The sequence below is a fragment of the Ctenopharyngodon idella genome, chromosome 15, assembly GCF_019924925.1.
Source record: "Ctenopharyngodon idella isolate HZGC_01 chromosome 15, HZGC01, whole genome shotgun sequence".
Classification (NCBI taxonomy): Eukaryota; Metazoa; Chordata; class Actinopteri; order Cypriniformes; family Xenocyprididae; genus Ctenopharyngodon; species Ctenopharyngodon idella.
In genome coordinates, this window is record NC_067234.1 from 21016260 (window position 1) to 21043475 (window position 27216).

A 27216-nucleotide genomic window follows, 5' to 3' on the forward strand; every position below is an offset into this window, starting at 1 on the left:
ATTTTTACATTTATTCCAAAATAATAGCCCTAACTAAAGGCAGTAACAATTTAAACAATATATTCATCAAGCTCGGTAAACGCAGGTCACAACACGAAAATTTCACAGGCTCATTGTTCACTAAAACCCCCACAGTCATCATGTTTTCAGAACATTTCAAGTTTGATTTTGACTTGACATAAAGCAGTGATATCTATGTGGGTAAGTTGTTTACTTACTTTTTTAATCTCCCCATTAACGGCATCGTTTTCTCCATTCAGGTCGATTTGCGAACGCGCACGAAAATAAGAGGCGGGATTTATCGCACGAACCAATCAGATCCAATCACAACCGATCATATCCATCTTATCTCACGTTACGTCTTCTCGGCCAATCATCGTGGAGAATGACTGGAAAGTTAACGTTCCTGCTGCGGCGCTTAGATCAGTTGTTTTCAAGCTGAGGTCGATAGTTTAGCAATAAAGTATAAACTAAAGTATAGAAAATGAGTTCAGCGAATTGGGAAAGTTTCCTCTCGATGTTCTCGTGTTTCCCCATTCAAATGCGTCATGTGAACAAATCGAAATCAGCTCATTACAGACACTCTAAATGGGCTCGTGCACACCTCAGAGTGTTAAGAATGCGGGAGGGTGCCCTGCCCTTAAGCCAAAAAGTACATGCGGTCCATGACGGCATCTGTACCGCAAAAGGACCCCCTCAACATCTGACAACACACAGGCTTTCCATGACAGCGACCCAGAGTTGGAGTTTGGACCTTCCCACTAAGGTACGCCTAGTTATTTAACTATTGTGGTCATTTGCTGGTCGTGTCAAAAAGTTCTTGGTCTAGATAAATAGCTGTATTCTGTATGTTTCGTGTACCATACTTTTCTTCCAAATAGATAGTTTTGAGCTACTGGTACGATACTTTGACATTTCCAATCTGGCAACACACACTTTGGGGGTCTGTTACAAGTTAATAGGCTCAGAGGAGGCAAGAGAGACGTGGCGTCCCGCTGTAACTTTACCTGCTGTATGGTGTCGCTGTTGGACAGTGTTACTTTAGAAACATTTATACACTTTAGTTTTAATGTCACATTTTGTAATATTTGCGTTGTTTTATTTTTGTAATATCGATTATTTTCTCACCCAGTTGTTTTGAGGAGACAATGCCTCTCTTGCCTCCTCGTAGGAAACGGCCCTATATGTGCCTAGGTGAGCAAGTGCAATGTGCCTAGGTGGGAAGCAATGTGAAAATCTGTCATTTGAAAGTCTGTAGAGAGCAATGTGTATTTTGCAGCTGTGAAATAACAGATAATGTACTAGTGATTTTTATAAACTGCCATGGCAACGTACAATCAAATTCAATGAACATTTTACAAGCCCCAAGTTCTTCCTCCAAGTCAAGATGTAGTCATTCTTCCCTCTGCTGGTGAGCTAGTGCTAGTGGAAAACTCACAGATGAATTGCTACAACAGAAACTAACCCCTAATCCTACCCCACACACTGACAGACAGTTTTGTGACCAATTATAAAGACCTTTCTCCACGCTCCTACCTTTTGTCACGCATTACTCCAACCTACAGATACCCACACTTATAGAGAAAACAAAATAAACAAGAAATAGTGCCTTAAATCTGAATATAAACGGACACTTGTTTTCCATTTCATTGTTTTCTAGAGAGACAGATAGATAGATAGATAGACAGATAGATGCAGGAAATATTTATTCTATATCCTAAAAAGAAAACACACAAGGGTCAAGGCACCATTCATAGAAAGATAGCTTTATTGCACAAGGTGTTGGAGTACTCTTTTTCTGTTTTTGTTTTGTTTTCATAGAAAAAAAAACTGTATATTTAAACACAAGCAATTGCAAATTGAAGCAACTTTTCCATAAAAGTTTAGGAATCCCCTCCGCATTTTTTAAACTTTTTTCCCCTTTAGTTATTTGTCTCCTTTTCCTTTTTCTTTTAATAACCAGCAAAATATTCAGAGCATGCAATGCCATTTTTCGTCAAGTTAACCAAAAGGTAGAAACAAAACAAAAGTAAAAACAAACAAAACAACCAACAACATAAATGAATAAAAACATAAGACAAATTATAAAAAGGAAAAGATAAATCAAACACCAGACGTCTGGTCTGGGTTTATGTGCCCCATTCAAAACTCAAGGTGTAAAGTATTTTTTGTTAGATTTTATAATTTTTTTGTCTTTTTAATCCCCTCACATTTAAAGTTATACCTTTAACCAGACTTACAATTGTGCCCTGGTTGCTAATGGAGATGTCGAAAATAGTAATTATTTATACAAAACAGTTTCATATATACAAGAGTCTTTATTTGTAGATTAGAAATTATGCTGACAGGGAGGTCTTGGGTATAGCAGGATTTTTTTTATTGGTTGATGAAAAGGGGCTAATCGGATCATTTGGGCGGGGAAACAGGCGTTTGGGGTTGGAGTTCTATTCCTGACTCCGCCCAGTATTCACACAGCTTCTCCTGTGATTGGTTGGAGCTTGGGGTCCCTGATTCGACTGGCTAAACAGGCCTGCCCCATTGCGTAACACAACTGCATTTTCTTTTCAACATAAATCCTCATAGAATCAAACAAAAAACTAAGTTGGATACATATATTTTTTATAAACAAAGCAAAAAAAAAAAAGAAAAAAAAAATGTAATTCAAGTCAGCAACTGTCTTTTAAATGTGAAAAATCATGGGACGTGAGGGCTTTGTGGGGTGGTCAAGGGAATATTTTCACAAAATGTTTCACCTGAACAGGCATGAATACTGATATAGATATTGGTCTAATCCTAATGAAACGTTCATGGCAAAATGCACTGGGCACGTCTGCCATTAAACAGACAGACAAAACCCAGTCAGTGGGCATTTGAGCAGCAATAAGAGGAACACATACTTCTTTCATTGTTTTTAAAACAAGTCCACATTCTTCGCAACTATGTCTCAAGATTGGTTTAGATCTGGGCGATCAAATTTATTTATCTTGCACAGCTTTGGGTACACTCTAACAATCCTAATTTATCAAGCCACCAATAAAACATCTCCTGGTTGTAAGTCAAACAGATTTTCTTTCATATGCCAAAAACAGATATATTATCGTTCAATCAGCTCAATTTTAAACCCAACACGACACGTCCCTTTTCTGTCCCTTAGGATTTGTTGCGTCAAGTCTTCCTAACATGAGATATGCTCAGGCGGCTGCATATAACTGAATCCTGTTGAACAAACTATAAATGTGTGCTATATTTCCTGTGCTGACGTCTGCAGGGGTTGCGTGTTCTAAGTCGCCAATAATTATGCAGTACATAAATATAGCGATCTTTCCCTTGATATATGAGATTTGACCTTTCAGACATGCTGTAAGCTTGAAATTTTAAAATCACAGGAGCGATCTCACCTTAAACAGATGGTTCACCCTGAAATTTTATTTTGTAATAATTTATTCTCCCATGTCATTCTAAACTTTCATGACTTTCTTTTTTTTCTTTGAAACATGAAAGAAGATATTTTGAAAATATACATATTTTTTGATATTCAATTAAAGTAATTTGGTGTTCAAATTTTGTTAATTTGGGCCTGTCGCAATACCAGATTTTCACAACACGATTACCGTCGCACAACAACATTATTGCAATATCTATAGAAATTTTGGGGAAAAATAATAGGGCTTTTCACACTTGAAATAGTTAACCCTAGGTCATTCTAAACCCTGGGTTATCTTGCTTCACGTTTCACACTGCTCATAATTTACCAGGGGTTAACAATTAATTCTGGGTATTCCTAAACTGATGTTTCACATTGCACATTCCTTAAACCTGGGTTAAAGTTCTTCTTTGCATATTTGTGGTGTCAGTGTCACAGACTGGATAAACCCAGCACGTGACCTGTTTAAATAACAGCTCTAGCATTGCGCATCTTCGTATTGCCGACTGTACTATCGAGTTTGTACTGAATGGACATTATGGACTATAAAGGTAAGAATGAAATGGTCTCAAATTGTCGCGTTTTCTGTCAGCATTCGACATTTTTCCTCTTAAACACTGAATTTACTGTTTATATACAATGCGCAGTGTTCCGTGACTGTCCAAAGCATGTGAATACGAGTAAGTGATTGGTTGTCTGTAACATTCTAACTCCGCATCGTTTCACACTGTACAAGTTTGGCACTGCAATGCGGAGTTAACACTGCAAAAGCGGGGCTAACCCTGCTCCGGAGCAGGGTTTCATAACCCCAGGTAAAACGAGGTGCTGACCCCGCTTCTAAATTAGAAGTGTGAAACGTTCCTTTACCCAGGGTTAAAAGCGGTGTTTAGAATGACGATAACCCGGGGTTAAGTGCTGTGTGAAAATCCCTAATATAACTTTCTTTTGTGTTTATCAATTTTGGCTAATGAATTACACTCATACCTGCAGTCGGGGCCGTCTTTTTATGAAATCTCCCACATTTCCTCCAACATGATTTTGTGGAGCAGTGGTAACTGCACACTGCACTTTCTTCTTTTATCCATTTAATGACGGGTGGCAACCAGGTGCAGTATCACCACCTACTAAGTTGGAGTGTCAACCAGGCACTGGATTATTTATGATATTATGTGCAGTATTAACATGATATCAATATTTTGGTTATCGTCAATACCAGTGTATTGCATCTCCCCTTTTTTCTTTTTATAGGAAAAAAACAACACTTCAAAATATCTTCTTTTGTGTTCCACAGAAGAAGTAAAGTCGTACAGGTTTGGAACAACATGAGGGTGAGTAAATGATGACGGAATTTTCATTTTTGGGTGAACGGTCTCTTTAAGGGCCTGACGGAAAGCTCTCAAAGCACTGTGGGTATTTTATACTATTCGTTTGGGCAGTAGAGATGGTGCATGGATTCAGATGGCGCTCACAGATGTCGTGGGTCCATCTACGAGCTGGAGTTGCAGTGGCAAATTTCCATTGTTTCCAAGCAACTGTAGAGAGTGTGTTGGGAAATGTTCATAAATATCTCCTTCATACCATACAGGCATGTTGCACTATGCAGCCCGGCTGATTATAGCGATGACAGGAAGTTAGTTTGGGAATCTCAAAGGTCTTTTCCCAGAATTCCCAAAACGGCGACTGCTGCGGCATGTCGAAACACACCCTCTGCCGTTCTTTTTCAATCTCTCTTAGTTATGTTACCCGTTTGTCTCAGCGTTTCGTGATCGACACCTCCTCTCGCTTACTGCTGCACCTCCCACTGAGCGATTGTCTTCAAATCTTTTTTTAAAATAAAATTTTTCTTTTTCAATTAGATATGGCATTAAATCTCTGCTCTCACCACGTATATATTTACTATATCTTTAGATAGAAATATATATGTATATATTTTGACAACAAACATTGCAATATATTTTCTTTTTTTTTTTTCTTCTTTTGTATTGCAGGAGCCCTGATGTAGTACTTTTTTCCATTTAAATCATTGGGAGAGTTTGTCGATTTTTGGAAGTTTCTCTGTGATGGGGCTTTGCTTTGGAAACTGAGTGAACGAAGGAGGATTGAGAGGATATTCGATTCATTTAGGGGCTGAATGAAACCTTCCCCTCCTACATTTCACTCATTCCCTCCTTTATCCACCCCTGCGCTACCTAAAGCTAGAGTCTCTAAGACCTTCAAATAGGAATGACTGCTAGAGTCTTCGTGTGGGGAAGGAAAGCAAAGAATAAAGAGAAACGATGAACAAACGCAGAAAAGCTACACAGCGACGGCAGATATCTCTCCCTCTCTGTTCACGGGCCCGTCTGCCTCTACTTCCTCCCTACCTCTCTGCCCTCTTCCCGCCTTTCTGCCTGTGCTCGGTCCATCCAGAAGAGGCTGTTAGGCGTTCACAGTGAGACAGAGGAAGTGGTGACGTTTTTGGGGGAGGTCTGGGTGGGGAAGGAGGGGTAATAAGTATATGGCATCAAACACAAACAATCGAACAAACGAACGAACCAACCAACAAACAGCAAAACAAGAGCCTTTCTTTCATATCGAAGGCAGCCAAGAGAGATGAGAAGGGAGATGTGTCTACCCTTTACATACTCCCTATATCCTGTCCTCCTTTCAGATGAACTCTAGACTGTGTAGCTCAATGGGTGGCACTTGGCGTCTCCAAGCTGCTCCCTTTCCGATGCCGAGATACCAAGCGTGTAGGCCTGGTTGTGTGCTTGCCACATGTATACATATATATTTACACATATACATACACATGCATACACACACACCACACATACACAAGCTTGAGAAAGCTCAGTGGATCCACCCGGCCCTCCTTAGTGCTAAAGTTCAAAATTTCGAAAACAGAAAACCGAACAAAAAAATAAAAGTACAGTAACCATACATCCGCTGTGAAAATGGCTCCAGACATTTTTTTCTTGATTTTTTTTCTTGTTTGTTTACAAAATAGTCAATAACACTCTATACTGTGTCATCAATTGCATGAAAAAAATCCCAAAGACTCGATTCAGGCGGTTGAGACTTTCGTCTTCAAGCTGTTTTTCCAGACCGATGTGGATCAGGAGGGGCGGAAGGTGAACACCGTGGTGGATTCGTTTATGCATAAGCTTTCCGAGGCAATGCGTTGCAGTATGAAGCTATGCGAGAGACATAAAAAAGAGACACTTTTTCAACAGCCTAAAAACATCTAGACGGGTCAATGCGAAACAATATATCTCTTAAAACCGCTTTTTCCTATTTTCTGAAGTCGAGAAATCAAATGAACAAGTGCACATGGAAAGCATTTCGTGCATAAGGTCCAAGGTGTCTTTGACAGAGAGAAGGAGTGGGGGGTGGGGGAGAGAAGGATACAACTTAAGTCAAAAACAAGGCAAAATTAGGGGAAAGGGTCTGGGGGTTTGGCATATTTAATCCTGGAGAAGGCCAGATAAAAAGCTTGAGCAGAAGAATTAAAAAAAGGAAAGCAAATGAAGGTAAAAGAGAGGAAAAGAGAGAGACCCCTGTCCCGCCATTGTTCGTTTCCGCCCCTGCCCAGACTCCAGGTGTGTGTGTGAACGTACTGTATGTGTATACGTGTGAGCTACACCAGAGTGTAGGATTTGGAGTACGCCCCAGCATTCTGCTTTTGCAGTCTGCCCAGGCCGGATGAGCTGCTCTCTAGCAGAGAGTCTCTGGATCCCCCGACCTTGGAGCTGCCGGGCGTCGGGCCGCTGCCTCCCGTGGAGCTTGCACTGGCTCCCGCTCCAGCGGCGGCCGCCCCGCTTGGGGCCGAGGAGGTGGAGGAGGTGCTGGGCATGGTGAGAGTCCTCTGGGGCAGGGTGGCCGTGCCTGAGCTGATGCTGGAGCTCCCAGCGGCCCCGCTTGAGGCTGGGCCCGACGTACCGGAGGCCCCTGAGCTGGTCAGGCTGCTCAGGCCGCCGTGGCCCAGCGTCAGGGCCTGCTGCTTGGAGGGGTCTAATGTCATGTGGCGGCCCTGTGTGTGGTAGGCCCGAGCGGCGAGGCTCCTGATGGAGGCCTCGCGGGGTGGGACCACAGGGCAGGGGTCGTGCAGCTCTGCCTGTTTCCGGAAGAAAGGGTCCGTCTTCATGTAGAGGGGGAGGTTACAGTACTCACCTGCAGGACAGAGGGAAGTGTCAGTTAAACAATATTATTAATATTATTAATTAATCTGTAGTTGGAGGCTGTTCTATAGATTTTCTCAACAATTTTGACATTGATACCATGGGGAAAAACTGCCATACAGATATTTTTAATATTATCTCATAATTTGGCAACAGGTATATTAGGCTGCTGTCACTTTAAGACCTGACGCATGGACCCATTATACTGTTTCACATGCGTTTTCTTTCTCAACTATTTACGTTTACTTAAAACATAACTTACTGTATTCACATGAATACTCGCCAAGACCGTCATTTTGACATTATTTTGTGTGTATTTGACAGTTTAAGTGCAATAAGCAGTGAAAAAGAAGTCAATTTAGTACTGAAAGGCGGCTTTATGTGCACGCACTGTGGATGTGAGCAAAAAATTAGTGGGAATGAGTAAAATTATACACAATATGCGCAATTCCACACCAAAATTCAAGCCCTGTAACACCAACAATATTCATCCAGAGCAAATGAAACAAGTGAGTGAGGGAAGGCGGGTTTGTGTGTCAACTCGCTGTCGGAGAGATGAGAGAGCGAGAAAGCACAGCTGGTAATGTGTATCTGTTCTGTGGAAAATGAGTATTGGAAGCATTTTTTTTAGATATTTCCGTATTGATATGTACCGAAAAATCGATATTTTGACAACAATAAATTGCACTTAGTTTTTTTATTTCAGATGCCTTTTTGAAAGACTACTTTTGAAAAATTTATATAATATATATAAAATTCAACCCGCCAGATTGGCTCGTAGGAGTGACTGCGTTACATGCCACTGCTGAAATCTACCTGCATTTGGCTGGTGTTAATGTCAATCCCTGATTATAGTTGTTATTTATTTGTTTTTGTAATATTTATTTTTTTTATAAAATTTTAATAGAAAATTTAATTAGAAATCATATAAAATAATACAATTATGTGAATATTTATTTTATATTTATTATATAAATAATAATACAAATACAAAACATATTATTATTTGTTTTTGTAACAAAATATTTTAGAAATTCATAAAAGTGTAAAATATAATTAAAACGTTACTTATATTCATAATTATATAAATATTTATTTTTTATATATTTTTTAAATAAACCCTCAGAAATATCAGAAAATGTTCACTGAAATTATACATATGCAAAACATTTAAACCAACCATGTTTTTTTAATTATAAACTTTTTATAGTATTATATATGTATATATGCATGTTTTTTATATTTCATACTTTACATTTTTTTTGTATTTAATTTAACCCCTTTAGAAATATCAGAATAATTATTATTATTATAAAAATATTATAATAAATAGTTATTTAATAAAAATGTATATCTATAATATTTTATATAATAAATATGATTTATAATAAGGGAGAAACAGTTTTGGAAATAACACATGCTGGACTTTACAGCTCCAATACTAAATGCTTAAGATTACAAAACCATTTAGATGTGTTATCAACTCACTCTTGTTGGCGCGGTGGGGAATGGGCACTGCCACGTTTTTGCCGCGATCGTAGTCCTGTGGTTTGGGTGGGGAGGCAGTGAAGCGACAGATGCCCGGTTCGGATGGTGTGCTCATAGAGGTCATGCTGTCTGCGTTATCATTGGTTCCGGTGGTCATCTGATCGGAGGAGCTGTCTGAGATGAAGCACTCTGTGATCTCAAACTTGGCGTGCTGCAGGTGCTCTTCCAGCTTAGCGTGTTCGTACGCTCGGGCCAGCTCCTCATACGTGGAAGACGCACTCTCGGTGGACACCATACTGTTACGTCCTTTATCTGAGGACAGGAGAGAACAGAGTTAGAGTGAACACACTGATAAACTGTGGTCGATCACTTTATGTGCTGGTGTAACGGCCCCTTTCTTTCAAAGTGGGCAGTTTATGGCTAAAGAGACCATAAATATTTTTAAAACCTGAAATTTGAGTGTGTGTGTGAGTGTGTGGACCTGTGTCCTGGGACAGGCTGGCACTGTAGCTGTCACTTTCTGTGACCGTGATGCCGTGCTGGGAGCCCACTGTCCGCCAGTCTGAGGTAAGCGTGCGAGCAGGTGTGGACGCTTGGCATTTAGTCAGAGTCCACTGGCTGGAATAGCGGTTCCTCGTGCTGTGCGCAGACTTCACGCTCTTCCTCGATACTGGATCTGAGAAAGGTAAAATGAGAGAGTGTGTGAAACATTCACAAATGATACCTTCTTTTATGGAATGAATGGGCGAGCTGTGACATACTGGTGCCAGGCCTGATGTCCGACATGTCAATCAAAGGGCCTGTGTTCTGGATGAGGGCGGGGTGATGCACAGACACGCCCGTACAGAAGCTCTGAGGGTTCACTGATTGGCTGAACTCCGTGTCCGTCACAGGGATGGTGGCCTTGTCTTCACCTATCGCACACAACAGAGAAAAACACATTCCTTGAGAGAAAAAAAAAGTACTTTCATAGTTTAGGAGTTCTTTAGCCAGGTTTCATTCAGGAATCAATTTTGTCTCAGATTTTGACTGAATATATAAAAATAGACGTAAGAAAATGAGCAAGTTAAAATTAATATAATATACACTAACATTCAAGCATTGGCGTGCAGTGGTGTTCTGAAATAAGGAGGCAGAGTTTTCACTGTTTTTTTATGTTTTTGACATTTTCCAGGTTACATAAACATTACTTACACTATCAAAAAGAAGAAAGAAACAGAAAAATACCCAATACAATTATTCTATTTTGTTCTTTTACATTAACAATATACCAATAAATCTCTCATCAAGTGCATTTTAAGCATTTTTACAGTAATTACAAAATAAGGGAACAGCAACAAAATTCAGATTACATCTATATTTTATTTGTGGACTGATGTTCAGCTGTTCTTTTTAATAGTCAACTTATTTTAGCATCACCAGTCATTGAAGCTTGATAAACACTGCAGGTGTCATGATGGTCACACACTGAGATGTACCTTTAATTTCAGTAAATGATTGCTTTACAAGTCATTTCAAGTTTGATTATGTGACAAAGTGGGTGAGTTGTTTACTTACTTTTTAATTAGTCTTCGCATTAATACCATTATTTGCTAATTCATAATCTAATATAATTATATTTCTTACAGGTATATTGCCATGACTTACATATGACTCAACAGCACATGCATACACACTGACCTATCTGTTTGATTCCCTCTTTATCCTCGATGAGCAGTTGCACGCGGGGGATATCTATGTGCAGTCGGGGTCCCTGAGGTGGGCCTTTAACTGGAGTGTCAAAACTTCGATTGTTCTTACTGCTCCAGGTGCAAAACAACCAAAGACAGACACACACACACAAAAAAGTATTGCCACTGCCACTTCCTTAAACACACACATTTCCTAAGGGATTAATGTTTTAATTTTGGAGTTTAATATTTGCACAGACTATTAACTATATCCTTACCTGATAAGCATCTCAGCCAAGCTCTTAGCATCTACAGAGGCAAACAGAGTTATTTTATTTAAACACTCCTGTAAAATTATGTAATTTATATATATATATATATATATATAGTTTCCAGCCTTTTTCACTCTGTAGCTCACCTCTGAGTCTCTTGAGTCTCTTTTCTTTGCGTTTCTTGCGGATAATGAAGAGTAGTGCCATGCCCAATGTGACCAGGATGACAGGGGAGCCGATAGAGAAAAGCTTTTTAACATCGTCCCCTTCCCCTCGCGCTGACTTAATAGGCGGAATAGTGCCTGCGGAGGAAAGGAAATAGAGATAAGTGAATAGATCAAGATAAAGCTCATGTCAAGGCTCTTATCGCTAAAATTCAGGCCTAAAAACAGATTAATTAATTGATTTAGCTGCTAATTGTACATGTTCTTTTGTGTCATCCTGTTTTACATGCCCTGGCCCTGGTGGAAATAGATTTGTACATCCGTACTGAAGTACTGAATGACAATTGAGCGACTTGACTGATGGTGCATTCACATCATGTCATTTTATTATGGCCGATGCTTTGTGTATTGGGACTTACTGCCATCGTAATCTAGCGTGGCAAACTGGGAGCTCTGGTTTCCACAGCCGGCGCTGTTGCACGCCTTCATCTTCAGTTCATACCAGGTGGCCTCACGCAGCTCGGCGAGGAAGATATCAGCCGAGGCGTTGGTGCGCACGCTCTGCCAGGCCCAGGTGCCTTTAGGGCGGAACTCTAGAAGGACAGCAGTGATGGGGCAGCCGCCGCTCGTCCAGCCCTGCAGGTTGAGGCGGGCGTGGGTGGAGTTGATGTGAGTGAACAGGGGCTGGTCCTTATTGAACTGCGGCTCTGCAAAACAAGACACAATACTAATGATTGACTCAATACTAATGGTTCATACTACAACCATGTTGAAAAAAAAAATAGCATAAAAAGAACCTTGATAAAAGGTACAAGTGTTTTTCAGGGAAGAAAATAAGCTAGCTAGAACCTCACCTCTGCCATGAGTCTTGGCCTCAATGATCTCGCTGATGCGACCGGCTCCCACACTGTTTTTTGCTGCAAGTTTGACTTTGTACCAGGTTCCACAGCGCAAGTTGTCCAACTTGAAAGAGCGTTCGCTGGAGCTAATGAAGACATCCTTCCACTCCTCAGTGTTGTCTACTGAATACTGCAGCACAAAACCTGAACACACAGAGACATATGCAATATGGGACAGCTGCTTGAATTCTAGGATTCTGTTCTAAATAGTATTGTGCTAAAAGGGTGTGTTTTGGAGTCTAACAATATATTCGAATAGCATACTAATATACTACTGCTCGTGGAGTATGCAGTATGGAGTAGTTATGCTGTGTACAATATGCACATTTTCTAGTTGCAAAAACACCCAGATGACTCCAAAATGTGCAATAGTAGAGCACACTGCATAGGATACTGTATTCCAAAATACAGTGTGCCCCACTGGACTTACCATTTCTATAACTAGAAGCAATTTGAGCCAATTGAATTACTCATTATTTGAGTAGACTGACAAAATGCTGTCAAATAAATACAATGTTTATAACTGGTAAAAATGTATTTTTATTTATAAGATTATAACTGAACAAATAGAAATGCAGCATATTGCAATTTGAAATGTTTATTGTTGCATACTGCATTACATACATTTAAAAAAGTAAATTTTATTTCTTTATACCAATTCCTGAGAATCAAATTCATAATTTTGGCATTGCAAGCATAACTCAGGACACTGTAATAAAGACTTCCTAACATCACCACTAGATGGCGCATTGACCTTACAGACTAATCACAGAGTAACAATCTCAGATGAAGGGCTGATCAGATGGCTGTAAACCTCCATTAGTTACCCATAGAAAGAGAGAAAAAATGCTGACTGCACAGTTATGCAAATAGATGCACAATATGGCGTCGCCCATCATTAGGAGCGGGACGGATTTGGTGTCTCACTTTGGCTTTGGCAGATGGCAAAATAAAGGGCGCCACATCAAAAGGATTTACCACTGACAGCCTGGTGTGTTCCTTATTCTCCTCCCACCTTTCCACACACAAACACCACAGATATCTATGTTTTTACCTAATTTACTGTGAGGTGCAAGCAGTTTGACAGTAACATGTGACACAGTGACAGATTAAGCACAGTCTGAGAGAAATACAGATAGAGATAGAAAAAAGAGACAATGTGCTAAACACAATAAAACAAACTTTAGAGATAAAATAAAAGAAAATGAAAAAGGGAGAGAGATAAAGACAGAGATTTGTTGTTTGAGGTGACCAGAAAGAGGCAGTACAAAAGCTTGTACCTCTGATGGAGCTTCCTCCATTGTCTCCAGGAATCCAAGCTAGAGTGATAGAAGAAGTTGATGTGGTGGAAACTGTCAAACGTGGTTGATCTGGAGGCACTATAACACAGGACACAGGTGCGGTCACATTTATGGTTGATGGCAAATTTGGCAAATATGGCAAATTTTCATGGTCCAAATCAAGTCATCAATATAAACATGCAAATTTTGCTTGAGAGTGAAAGATTTCTGCACGCAGATTTCGCTATGGTTTCCAGTTGGTCATGCAAATTTGCCATGTTGACCTACAGAAAGCAGCTTGCTTTAAAAGTGACTTTTGTGTGAGCTGTGTGTCATACATCTCTATTGGACAATGGTCCTTTTTTACACGCAAAATTTCACATGTGACCGCATATTAACCCTAAATTCTGATTGGTTGATAGGAACTGTTCCAGGACCAACAAGCTTGTTGACCCAGGACCATTTTACAGGACTGTGTGGAAATAAACTCTTCCTTACCTTGTACCAGCAGGTTTACGATGATTGTGTCAAACCCCAGTGTGTTGGTGGCTGTGCAGGTGTAGTACCCAGAATCCTCGGCTTTCACAGAGCGTAGCACCAGGGTACCATTTGAAAGAATGTTCCGGTGACCATCTTGAGTGACCGGGATGGCGGTGTCCTCACTGTGAAGGTTAAATCACAATCATATTGACCTTTTTATATTTAATAAACTAGAGGTGAATATTTAGGACTAAAAAGAGGAATTTGGGGTTGTACAACTAAACTATCACTTTTCATATTTCAAAAACTCATGGGAAAGTGTTTTCAGTGCCGAAAGCTGATCCTAGACCTGTCTTTCGTCCATTTGATGGTGGGTGTCGGCTCTCCCACCGAGCTGCACGGCAGCCGGACTTCCTTCATCCATGGAGTGGTCACCGTTCCACCAAAAGATAGGATTTTAGCAGGAGCTGAGTAGGACAAACAGAGTCATATAAAACTATACCGATGTGCAAATTATACTGGGTTTAGGGTGGTTTGACCTTCCTAATTAAGGTTTGAACCCCCAAAGGAAGTAAAAAAAGGTTGGGAAGGGGTTTTAGTTACTTTTCCATTGTTTTTATATTTAAACACGCACTAGATGTACATCTTTGTTGAGTCAAAACAATAGACATCTTTGTCTCACTTTTTTTGCACGCATGACAGTGTTCTAAAAATGGGGAGCTCAAAGTAAAATAAGTAACTTATATAAGTTATAACTTTAAAAAAAAAAAAAAACATGTCTTGAGACCTTGCGGTTTTTGCCCATTCCACTGCCCTCCACCTCACAATTTTAAATGCATTCATCCATCATAAACGTAATCCATACGGCTCCAGGAGGTTAATAAAGGCCTTCTGAAGTGAAGCGATGGCTTTTTATAAGAAAAATATCCATATTTAAACTTTATAAACTGTAATCACTGGCTTTTGGTAATGGCCATACGCAAGTCGAGTTCTGGTGGAAGAGTGACCTCTGACCCGACGTATGACGTAGGATGTAAGTGTAAGCTTAGGTGAGAGTAGACGCCTTTCGAGGTTCAAACAAATAAGGCTGGGCAACAAACTCAATCTCCTCTGACAATTCTCTTTAAAAATTCTTGTTTAAACTTCTAATTTGGTGTTTTGTTTTGGTCTATTCTCTGCGCTTCTGTGTTTGTCAATACGTCATACGTCACTCTTCTGCCAGAACTAGACTCACGTACGGCTGTTGCCGGAAGCCAGTGATTATAGTTTATAAAGATTTAAATATGGATATTTTTCTTACAAAAAACATCACTTTGCTTCAGAAGTCCTTTATTAAACCCCTGGAGTCATTTGGATTACTTTTATGATGGGTGGATGCACTTTTTGGGGCTACCATGTTTCAGGGTACCATTCACTCCCATTATAACACTTAGAAGAGACAGGATATTTTTTAATATAACTCCAGTTGTGTTTGGCTGAAGGAAGAAAGTCCTATACATGGGATAATTTTCATTTTTGGGTGAACTAACCCTTTAAAAAGCATATATTGCACAGTTTGAATTCTCCATGCTATATCATGAAAATTTAGTGTATTTAAACAATGTTTTTGTGACCACAACAGTTCACACAACAGAAATTGTACAAACATGGAAAAATGGGCCATCAAGGGACTCTTGCTCTTTAAACTAGCTGTAAACTAGTTGTTAAATAATGAAGAACACACACACACACACACACACATAGATTCTCTCTCTCATTTTCTGACCCAGGAAATATTGATTGAACTGCCCCCTTCATTGTCTGGCATATTGGCCGGGTCATTGTCTGCCATCTCTTTCTCATTTAGTTGCTTTTACTCCTCTCCACGTAATAAATGACATGCTATAGCTTCATCCATCAGGAGAGAATGAAAGAAAAGGAGGAGAAGAGAGCATCAGTGACAGCATGACCCTGTGCTCACTCAAGTCCTCTGCCTTATCAGGTAATTGCACAATTATGCTGAGTAAATAAAGCAAAATTACAGTCAGGAAGCCTAAAACAGTGATTCCTGCTTGGAAACTATCAAACTGTCTGTTTTGAGATCAGATATTGACTTCTCTAGTGCATGTGGTTACAGAGCTGATTAAAGATATATGACACCGGCCTTCATGAAGACTTATTTTTCCGTTAAACTCTCACCTTTCCCTGCAGGTTCCACAGTCACCTTCTCGCTGATGTTGCCCCGACCAGCAGTGGTGACGGCGGCCGCCCAGATCAGATACTGCTGACCCCGGGTCAAGTGGGTGATTCTATATATCAGCAGCTCAGGGTTGGCTTCGTATTCGCTGGGTGCCTGGGATCATCGCAAGAACACAACGTTACGAACAAACACGCTAGAGCTGATAAAGACAGGACAGTGATGTTATTCTGTTAGAAAAACAATTCACAATAGCAAGTAAGGTCGATTTCACGCATTGTTGGAGTTCGAAATGTGTCCAAATGCAATTCATTATGAAACTCTAGTATGTCACATTCTCAACACTGCCACAAGGGGCACTATAGCGAATATTACATAAATTGTCTTCTACAGTCAATTTGCTCTTTTAGCTAGTTAAAATGGAAAGGACTACACTATTCCGGTTTGAAAACAGTCATTATTTTTTTCTTTTGGTGATGCTAGTGAAACAGAATTTAAACTGTCAGCATGTCTGTATCTAGCTACACAGGTGCAGTCACATCTAGTGTTGCTCTTCGACATTTTGAAGGCTAAATCCAGTAATTTCAGTAGGAATCTGCATGATTAGGAGTTTTGCATGAGGGCAAAAAGTTCACCCAACAGATTTCATTTGCCGTGTTGACCAACATAAAGCTGCTTAGTGTGTGACTATTTTTGCCTGTGAAATTTTGCATCTTAAAAACAGATTCGGTTTAAAAGTACTGGGCTTTGTTATGTATGTTATGTTATGTACAACGGAACTGCACTTGCTAAGAATTAACGTCTGTGCTTGTATATGTTTCTGGCCTGACTTTAGTCTTCAGCTCTTATAAAAATGCTTTTTAAAGCTAAAAATGAAAGATGATGACTTGTTTTTATACGGGATTTATACTGGGCTCTTTAAAGGTAAAGATGAATGTGTAACTCTTGGTGTGGTGGCACCTGGAGAAAATGATTATTCAAACAATTCTTTCCTTTACTCTTGAATTAATAGCGTTTGCTAAATAACACACAAAGATATTTCGGCTGCTTTTCTTTATGTGAGTGAAAAAGGCTTAACTGTGTGTGTGTGTGTGTGTGTGTGTGTGTGTGTGTGTGTGAGAGAGAGAGAGAGAGAGAGACCCAGGGGGCCTTACACAAGTAGATGATAGGGTAAAAAGACAATACCCCTAGACACGCTAGATCAGTCAGCCTCAGATAACACTAACAATAGAGGCAGACTAATGAGAGATATCTGCTGCTCACCTCAGCATGCGCGAGACACACACACACTCCATGATGAGTATTTCTATTATTATATCCACCTTTCATTGTAATGCACAACAAAAACATAAAACCGTATCACTGTACACACACAGAAATAACATGACGTTAGGCTGTGCTTCAAGCTCTCTGTAATTGTAGTGTGTTTAAGAGAGCCGTGTGTCTGCTGTCCAAACGCGTGTTCATCACGATGAATGTCTGCTGCCCGCAGACATGCAAACACGCACAGTGTCATTCCCACCGATCGCCCTGGATGCTGCCCTCATCTTTCGTACCCCTCGGTCCTGACACTAATACAGCACCCACTACACCACTCCCCACCCCACACACACAGTGCTGTTTCATTTCATGAGGTGTTTCTCACATCAGTTTGATTTTTTAAGTGGGCTAATGGATTTTGGGTAAACATATTTCCATATTCTGTTCATAATCAGAAATATCTCTCTTTCACTATAGCTCTGTTCCAAACCAAGTGAAAAGCTTTGCTGTATACTACCTACACAGGGCATATGCCACCAGGGCTTCTAAGGTGGCATATTATAACTGAAATGGAAACAGAATGGAATGGAATCCTGGAATCCTCATTCATATATATATATATATATATATATATATACACACACACACACAAAAATATTATAGTAGACGTTTTATCATTTTTTCTCAAGGTTAAAGTCGACATGAAGTGGATCTTTTCTAAATGCATGTTATTGATCTTATAGTGGATGACCTTGTCATTTTTTATCGAACTGTCATAACTCAACTTTTTCTTTTTGATAATCTGTTTCACTCGGATGTGTGTCACAATACACTACAATGTGACTTTAAGCGTGAAAACGGCAGCATGCAGGTCACATACTTCCTGCCTGCATGTGCCAGCCTAGCAACTGTCATTGAGATGAATGGAAATGCTAATGCGATGTTAGCATTTCCCAAGTATTTTTTAGATTTCCTGATCGGCCATCTTGGAATAACTTGTCACATTCTGGGATAGGTTTATTTGTGAAGACTTCGGCTGTGTCCGAAATCACCCCCTATGCTCTCATTCACTATTCCCTACATTAGTCCAATATAGTTCACTTGAGGGAGTGAATGAAAACGAGTGAATTTGGACACTGAGTGCACCGGTAGGGCTGCCTCTTTTGCATAGTCTGTGGTTGCCGTTTAACTTAACTTGAAACTTAGCAAACTGGCAGCTCCAGTAGTAATGAAAAGATTTATCTTAAACTCTGTCATGGAAACTATGTATAAACCTTAATTGAACAATTTAATAATCAATTAAAAAGGAATTTATACCTGTATGATATTACGCTGTAGCCACATTGGACCAGCGGTTTGGAAAATGGATGGATGGATGATTCAGCTGCGGGCGCCATCTTCAGGTCAGATGCCGGAATTCATTTGGCGTGAGACTCTCACAATGCATTATGGGTATTCTCTAGCCATTGAGCGTACATCGGTTGTACACTCATTATTGCGGTGCATTGTGGGATTGAATGAGTGCACTTGATAACGTCCACTATGGTTTCGGACACCACTACAAATGTCTGTCCCCTCAAATAGTGCCCTATTTAAGGGTATAGGGGGCGATTTTGGACGCAGCCTACATCTGGTGCTGGTTTATATATTTGCCAAAGACAAGGGGTTTAGAAATAAATAGTGAATTTTTTTAAATATTATATTATATTATAACTATTGCAAGGGGGTCCCTTGGAAGAGGTTCATCATATTTGGGGGCTTTGGCATCAAAAAGTTTAAAAACTGCTGCCTTCTGGGAGTGTGTCTATGATACCTAAACATGCTGTCTAGGTAGGCAGCTCACTAGGCTTCTGAACCTTCTCTCCCTAGTTCATTTCGATTCATCTTTTCCTCCACGTTCCCCCCTTCTCTCTCTTTCGCAGCATGAATCAGGTACGGGAGGTGTGGGTGGGAGGGGTGGAGTGCTGTAACGGATATTAAAATATTCCTTCGGTGTGGAGATAGCAGTGATCCGGGGAGCGATAGAGGGAGATAATGAAAAGAGGAACAAAAGTACTCCCCGCACGCTGAGTCTGACCCCCCTTCCTCCTCCTCCACCTTCTCCTCCCCCCTCCCCCCCTCACACTCATTTACATAGTAATCACCCCGTGCTCTGTGAGAGGCCAGAGAGAGAGAAAAAGAGAGAGAGAGAGAGGAGTGATTTGTGAATGAGCAAAAGAAAAGAAGAGAGTGAGCATGTGTACATCTGGACAGGTACATTAATTCAGTGTGAGAGTACACAAATTATGTGTGTGTGTGTGCAAGCGTGTGTGTGTTTGTCGAGGAGGTGGTTATAAATGTGATCGAGCTTGTGTGTGTATGTGTGTGTTTGTGTGTGCTGTCAGCTTGTTTCCTGCCCTCCCTGATGAACAGATGAGGTTGTCTAGGCAACGTGATGAGACGCAGATATGCAAATGAGACGGGAGGGTGAGCTTGCATGCACACACTGCAGTATGAGCCTCTCATTTACACACACACGCACACACACACACACATCCCGCTGATACTGCAGCACAACCTCACACATGCACAGATTAAAAATACACTCACCACAAATCCAGACGCAAATAGATGATATGATAAACTAAACACTGATTTATACTTAGAATCTAAAGCAAAATTACATCATCTAAAATCCACAAATACTTATCCCACTCCCATATGAAGTAAGGCACATATGTGGTAAAACACATTCGCATGCTTCAACAAACACACAAACAATACAAGTTTGCCTTCATTTTTGAGCAAAAAGCGATGGCAATACCAAAATCAATGTTAAAATCAAGTTTCCCCCTTTTTTTGCCTTACCGGTTGGCCCGATCCAGGGCTGGAACAGTAAATTGTGTATTTTCGGATGATACCATTGGGCTTGATGGGGGGAAGCCAGGAGACCACCACACTGCTGGCAGAGGATGGCACTGCTTTGATGCCTGCTGGAGGGCCGGGGTCTGAAAGAGAAAAAAAAAAAAAAGAGACAGAAAACTAGATTAATGTCTGACAGAGGCATTGTGGGATATATCACCTTCCTGTGACCTAAAGGTTTGTCGCAATATGTTGGAGATAGGGATAGCTGCAGGTCAGAGTAATGGGCATGCCAAAAGGAAGGCGTGCCGAAAGGTGAATTGCTACAAAAGAAACTAACTCCTAACCCTACCCCACACCCTGACTGACAGCTTTCGTGACCAATGATAAAGACCTTTCTCCACGCCCCTACCATCAAACTGAAACATACTTTGGACTTTGGTAGCATCTCTACATAGGCAACGCCAAAGAAATAGTGCTGTTGTGAAGCGAACATGAGACTTACAATTGAGTCATGGCTTATTGGATTCCTACAGACTTTGACATTAGCATGTTGCTAAGCTAACACTGCCGAGATGAGTACAAAAATACAAAACATGTAGAATTACTGGGTAAAATTAGATTTTTCTATTCATATTTTGCTGTTTTAAATGAAATATAATTTCCCTTAACTCTGTCAGCAATTTTGGATGAATTTCCTCATCGCAATGCATTCTGGCATTTCCTTATGAAGGATACATCATACATCAGGGCCTAAAACTAACTTTTTGCCACCCCTGCCAATGACCAGTGACTTACAAAAATTTGCAAGCCAAAAAGCCATTTTTTACTGGCCATTAAACTTTTTTGCAAAAACAGCCAGTTATGACATGAAAATTTTAGATACCAGATCACAAAATTCACTATTCTCTATTACAATTTCGATACCACAGCTAAAACTAAATTTAAAACATTAAGTGACAGTAGTTTTCAGGTAGAGACATTGAATAAAATAATCAAATGTAAAATAACACTGGATAGTCTTCACAAAAGTTATTCCGTCAAGAGCAGTGAGTGATTTTTTCTTTGTCCTTTTTTTTTTGTTTGATTAACATTAAAAACTCAGACAGCAGCAGAAATATTAGGCTGCTGTCACTTTAAGACGAATCCACGGATCCAATATACTGATACTTTCTCGACTGTTTACGTTCACTCAAGCCACAACCGACTGTGTTTACTAGGATACTTGCTGAGACATATTTTGACATAACTATGTCCGTTCTAGCACATGAAGATGTGAAACAGACAGAGCTAATTTCAGTATTCATGCTCTGTCTGCATGCTTTGGATGTTTGCGCACATTAAATTTCCCACACAGTACGCGAGTAACGAATTAAGTTCCCTTTTGAGTCTTTATGCTCTTGAATATTTAAATTGGAAAGGCTTAAAGTTTCGTGACGATGCAGCACTGGCATGTCAACTGTCCCAAGCATCTTTCACATTTGTTCACGTTCATGTTCTCACAACATTGCATTGTTAGAATTCATAAAAATGTTACCAGTCGACTGGCAATTGACACCGTTTCATATACTCGCCATGCAATGCTCGCTCAAATTGGTCAAAATTATCATATCTTATAATACTGCAGCCTACTTTTGCGAACTGCCTTTGTCTGCATTCAGATTCTTTCTAGGTAGGCAGAAAACTAGCTTTAGGAATAGAGCTTGAAAGAGGAGCCAAGAGAACCATGTTTCAACTTGAGTCTATTGTACAGAATTTTTTATCATAAGATTAATCTTCACGCCAAGACAGTGTTCAGTGCGAAAATGTTAATGTGTCTGTTCGGACTAACATAAACCGTCAATGTGATTGAATATTGATGCTCTTTTCCATTACACTGCGAAGAAAACTGGCAAACTAATAAGACTCAGGCTTTTGGTGTTACATAAAACTATAATGGGGTTCAGAGCTTTGTTAAGGATTTGCCCCAAATACATTAAACCCCCATCAAACTTCTGTCATCTTAGAAATAACCATCACAATTTAGTGTGTCTAGAATGTTCAGCAAGACATGGAGATTCAAGAAGGATTTGGAAAAAAATTCATCATCATCATTACTAGGGTTTAGCCAAACAGGGGTTAATCCTTGAGGGGGTTCAGGTCTTGAAGTGGTGACACAAACTGTTGTGATATTTTGTGGTATTAATGATGATTTAATCGCATAATTCCTTGTAAATTATAAAGACCTCAGCCATAAGTTGTTATTATTATTATTTTATTATTATTATTTTTATGAAGTCTCCATAGGTGCCATGAGCAGACGAAAAAGGGGCCAAAAAATTTTGGACAGGAAGCCCCTTGTCAAACTGATACCACACACTCCTATTCACTCCTATATCAACCATATTTAATTAAATGAAAATGATCAATGCATCTCTCCTATTCTCCACCACTCAGACACCCCTTATTTCCCCGAATCCCCCCTCAACCCCACCAGGGAATGAAGGAGAGACAGATATAGGATAATCCTATCCCGACCAGTGTAAGCACAAAATTAATGTCAGCTAATCCACAAAGAATAAATCCTTCTCCTTGTGTTAGACGGGGGATCTGCTTTGAGACATATACCCGCTTTACAGACCCCCCTCCTTTAGAGTCTTAATTCTCATTAAGTGTGCTAATGCTATATCAGAGCCTAAATGTCGCCACGGTGACCGCATCCAGCAATCAAGCAATCCAGCATCATCTGGACTGGGACCATGCAGCACTTGCCTCCAGCTAATGTGGTTTTTGTGGCAAGATTCTCTACCCTACAACCTCCCCCCATCCAGACACACAGAAACACACACCCTTGAGCTTGAATAGAGTCAGGGTAAAGGGGAAGTGGCTTGCACATAATATGGCTGTGTGTTTGAATACAGGTTCTCCACTGTCTGGGTTGAAAGTGCACTGGAGGGTCACAATTATCTGTCACAGATAAAAGACAATATATTGTTTTACTTTTTTGTGGTCCAAAACCTAATAAGCTGTCTATTCAGGGAGAATTTTAGGGTATCATGAATATACTCAATAATAAGCAGTAACATTAATTTGTCTTTTAAGATCCCTTAATGGGCCACATTCTAAGACAGAATCGTTCATAGCTAAGTCAATCTCAGAATGCATTACAGCAATGTAAATAGCGTAGCAGAATGACAGGAGAGAGATGAATTTGTTAAATAAAGTCGTTATTTTTGTTTTGTTTTTGCGCAAAAAAAGTATTCTCGTCACTTCATAATACTAAGGTTGAACCACTGTAGTCACGTTCACTATTTTAACAATGTTTTTACTACTTTTCTAGAGCTTGAATGTGGTAATTTTGTTGCTTTCAATGGAGGATAAAAAAACCTCTCAGATTTCATCAAAAATATCTTCATTTGTGTTCTGAAGATAAACAATAACGGACTGTTTCAAGATGGTGTCTTAGCAGTGCCGTCCCAAGCTTTTTTTTTTTTTTTGTGTACATATATTCAAGTACACTGATATATGGTCACGTGTGTGCATGTGTGTGAACTTACGATCTTCTCGGGTCTGTATATAGAGAACGTTGCTGCGGACGCCATCTCCTGCCTGTGTGTAGGCCAGGACCTGAATGCTGTAGTTTGTGAACTTCTCCAAACCCTTCAGCTCCACCTGCTCACGAGTGGTAGTGATGTTCTGCATCTCTCCCCATTCTGAGAGATGTGAAAAATACTGAATGACTCTCTTTCTGCATGTTCATATACTCACTAATAACAGCAGTGTAATTAGAACACATCACACAAGGGAACACAGGAGAACCATGTTTACACACATTCCACTTACAAAAAAAGTACTATGGTATCATTCATCGGGAGACTAAAATAGTCTATTTTGCTGGACAAAAGTTGCTACTGTATAGCTATATTTAGCAGACAATGATATTTATGTCCAAGTGCAAAAAAAAAAAAAAAGTAAAAAAAGCTTTTCCATGGCTCTTTGGAGATGTTAAAATAGCATTTATTTTTGGACCTGTACCATGGTAATGCCATGCTATTCTTTGAAGAAACTTGATTCCTACTAAATAAGATTCAGTGCATGGTATATATTACCATCTGATGTCATCACTGTACCATGTTACCACCACAGTACTTTTTTTGTAAGTGACACATAGTCGAATCAACAACAACAAAAACATATTGTTCTTACATTTGAATTATAAATAATATACCCTTACCTTTATTCAGCCCACTTATGAACCATTTTTACTGTCCCAACAAATTGGTTTAATATACTACCGTTCAAAAGTTTGCGGTCAGTAAGATTTTTTTAAAATAAATAAATACTTTCGTTCAGTAAGGACACATTAAATTAATAAAAAGTAACAGTAAAACATTTATAATTTTACAAAAGTTCTATTTCAAAAAACTGTATCTGAAAAAATATATCACGGTTTCCACAAAAATATTAAGCAGCACAAGTTTCTACAAAGCCCGTATATATATATATATATATATATATATATATACACAGTGATGATAAGAAATGTTGGTAACACTTTAGTTTAGGGTCCAATTCTCACTATTAACTAGTTGCTTATTAGCATGCATATTACTAGGATATTGGTTGTTTATTAGTACTTATAAAGCACATATTAATGTCTTATTCTGCATGACCATATTCTAAATCCCTTAATCCCTTAAAAAGTCATAGTTAATAGTTAGTCAATAGTGAAAATTGGAGCCTAAACTAAAGTGTGACTGAAATGTTTCTTGAGCACCAAATCAGCAAATTAGAATGATTTCTGAAGGATCATGTGACATTGAAGACTGGGGTAATGATGCTAAAATGTAAGTTTCGCATCACAGGAATAGTATACATATTATATATACTGTATAAACAGTTTTTACTGTATTTTTTTGATCGAATAAATGCAGCCTTGGTGAGCATACGAGATTTCTTTCAAAAACATTTAAAAATCTTAACGACCCCAAACTTTTGAACAGTAGTGTAAATTTTACAATATTTGTGTGGACATTTTCAGAAATTTTACCTTTAAGTACATTTTTCAGACTTTTAGATATTTTTTTAATCCACATTTTCCTCACATTTTACTGTTAGATATAAAAGACAACACACACATACACCCGTCCACCCACAAATGTACATTGTCTGTGGTTTGGACTGGCTGGGATACAGATACACGGGCGGACAGTAAGGGGCGCTCTAAGGGGACTGCGGCTAGTGAGGGAGTAACAGTAGTAGTGTATAATTACTCTGGTTGAGCCCCAGTGTCTGGCCCCCACAGCACCCACCTCCATCGGGGTAGAGGGACCAGAACACCACACGGTAGCCCTTTAGAACCCCATTCAGGGTCATCCGCGGAGGCTCTGACCACGTGATCACCGCCTCGTCCGATGTCACCGTGATGGCCCGCACATTTTGGGGTGGCTGGCTGGGAACTGCGAGAGAAAAAGAAAACGATAGACAGTCACATAAAAGGAAAGGAAGCAGCGGGAAAATAATTCAGACACCAATGGAAACAAGATACAATAGGTGAAGTGGAAACCAAAAATTGCAGTGAAAGAGCACAATTACAGTGATATAGTAAAATGACAGTAATATACTGCAATTGGAGCACTTGGTGAGGCCCAAGAGCATCAACAACCTTGTAACTGCACTCAAAAAGGACAGAACAATCACGTCCTGAAACTGAAGAGAAGTGAAACGTTACTGTTATCTCGATCTTGAGCTGTTTCACCTACTAAATGCGTTTGCTTTTTTTCCGGATGCGCTGCAAATGTGGTGGTGGTGATGTGCCAAATTGCGTCCCTGAATAAATAATGCCACTATTGAGGGGACACAGAGCCTGTCTGTGTGACTTGCTGGGAGGGAAAAAGCATGTGCGGACGACAGGATGAAAGGAGGGATAGAGGAGGGATAAAGCTGGCTTGGCTCTATGAGGGAGCAGCTGCAGCTGGCGCAGGAAGAGGAGCGAGTAAAGGAGACGGTGAGAGGAGGGAGGGAGGGAGAGGAGAGGAGAAATGATGGTATTTGTTTGAAGAGGCCTTAGGGTCCGACTCTGTCTGGCCCTGGTGGACCACACTAAAACTGCCATTTAGAGTAGAGTGGCTTGACAGAGCGCTCACAAGCACAACTCGCTATAACTCTTCAACCCTGCCTGCAAAACCTCACTCACTTTCTGAATCTGATGCACTGAACAGGTATATTGGCTTCTTACGGGTATATTGGCATCTTACTTTCCTCCCAGCTATAATTATTAACTCACACTCATGTCATTTCAAACCAGAATGACTTTCCTTCTTTCTTTTTTTAAGAATATCTTGGCTGCTTTTGTCAATATAATGCAAGTGAATGAGCTCAGTACCATAAAAGTGTCAGGAAAGTTGTCTATATCATTTGTGCGCTATATATTTCCTGAAGTCATACAAAAGGTTTACTGTATGTGACAGACTAAATTTAAGTCATGATGCACTGAAAATCTTGACAACTGCCCTAGATCTTCTTGGCACATTCATTAGAGAAGTAGCCATGTCTGATTCATGAACAAATCATTCGTTTGAGTCAGATCTTTTCAATGAATCATTCCAAAAAGGCCTCTGTGAAGCGAACCAAACCATCCATCTTTGGACCACTTTTCAATGACGCCTGGATGCAACAAACCCACATCAAAGAACTTGCGACCTTGACTGTGGTGTCGCCTCATGTCACCTGCATCTGGGACAAAAAGTTGCACTTTAAAACACAGCAAAGTCTATAGCCATCTAGCCTGACTGTTTTGCACCTGCATGAGAGGAAATAACTCTCCATACCAGCATGTGGCAGTAGTCCATGATCATCATTCAATAAGGGAAACCGGATAAGCTACGACTCTTGTTATAAAATGAGAAGAGCCTTCTGTGTGTGCCCTCTTGACATTGTTGTTGATTCAACATGTTCAAATGGTCGAAAAGCCACCGAAGGGGGTTCAACTACTGCCAAAGGTGTGAAATACACCACAAAAACTAGACAAACAGACCCTCAACGATAGCCCGACAGTAAGGGCTTTCGCACCGGGTAGTTATAGGAACTTAGTTATAGGAACTAGCCACCAGGGTGGTTCCCG

General features: G+C 40.0%; 1 protein-coding gene across 4 annotated transcripts in view; it reads right to left on the reverse strand.

The window, feature by feature from the left end:
• Window positions 1-1745: 1745 nt before the first annotated feature.
• Window positions 1746-27216, reverse strand: part of LOC127495953 (cell adhesion molecule DSCAML1) — a 135239-nt gene continuing 109768 nt past the window's right edge. The window contains exons 18-33 of one of the 4 annotated variants that reach the window (XM_051863424.1): window positions 25367-25552; window positions 23651-23806; window positions 20121-20260; window positions 16016-16169; window positions 14187-14304; window positions 13856-14019; window positions 13358-13456; window positions 12033-12221; window positions 11598-11885; window positions 11161-11316; window positions 11021-11051; window positions 10753-10874; window positions 9834-9986; window positions 9554-9748; window positions 9073-9384; window positions 1746-7576 (exon numbers count right to left, since the gene is read on the reverse strand). In XM_051863424.1, the coding sequence (XP_051719384.1) occupies window positions 7044-7576; window positions 9073-9384; window positions 9554-9748; window positions 9834-9986; window positions 10753-10874; window positions 11021-11051; window positions 11161-11316; window positions 11598-11885; window positions 12033-12221; window positions 13358-13456; window positions 13856-14019; window positions 14187-14304; window positions 16016-16169; window positions 20121-20260; window positions 23651-23806; window positions 25367-25552 (2996 nt within the window). In that variant the 3' untranslated portion in view covers window positions 1746-7043. The remainder of the gene's footprint in view (window positions 7577-9072; window positions 9385-9553; window positions 9749-9833; window positions 9987-10752; window positions 10875-11020; window positions 11052-11160; window positions 11317-11597; window positions 11886-12032; window positions 12222-13357; window positions 13457-13855; window positions 14020-14186; window positions 14305-16015; window positions 16170-20120; window positions 20261-23650; window positions 23807-25366; window positions 25553-27216) is intronic. The other 3 variants (XM_051863426.1, XM_051863425.1, XM_051863427.1) reach the window with 3 other exon arrangements.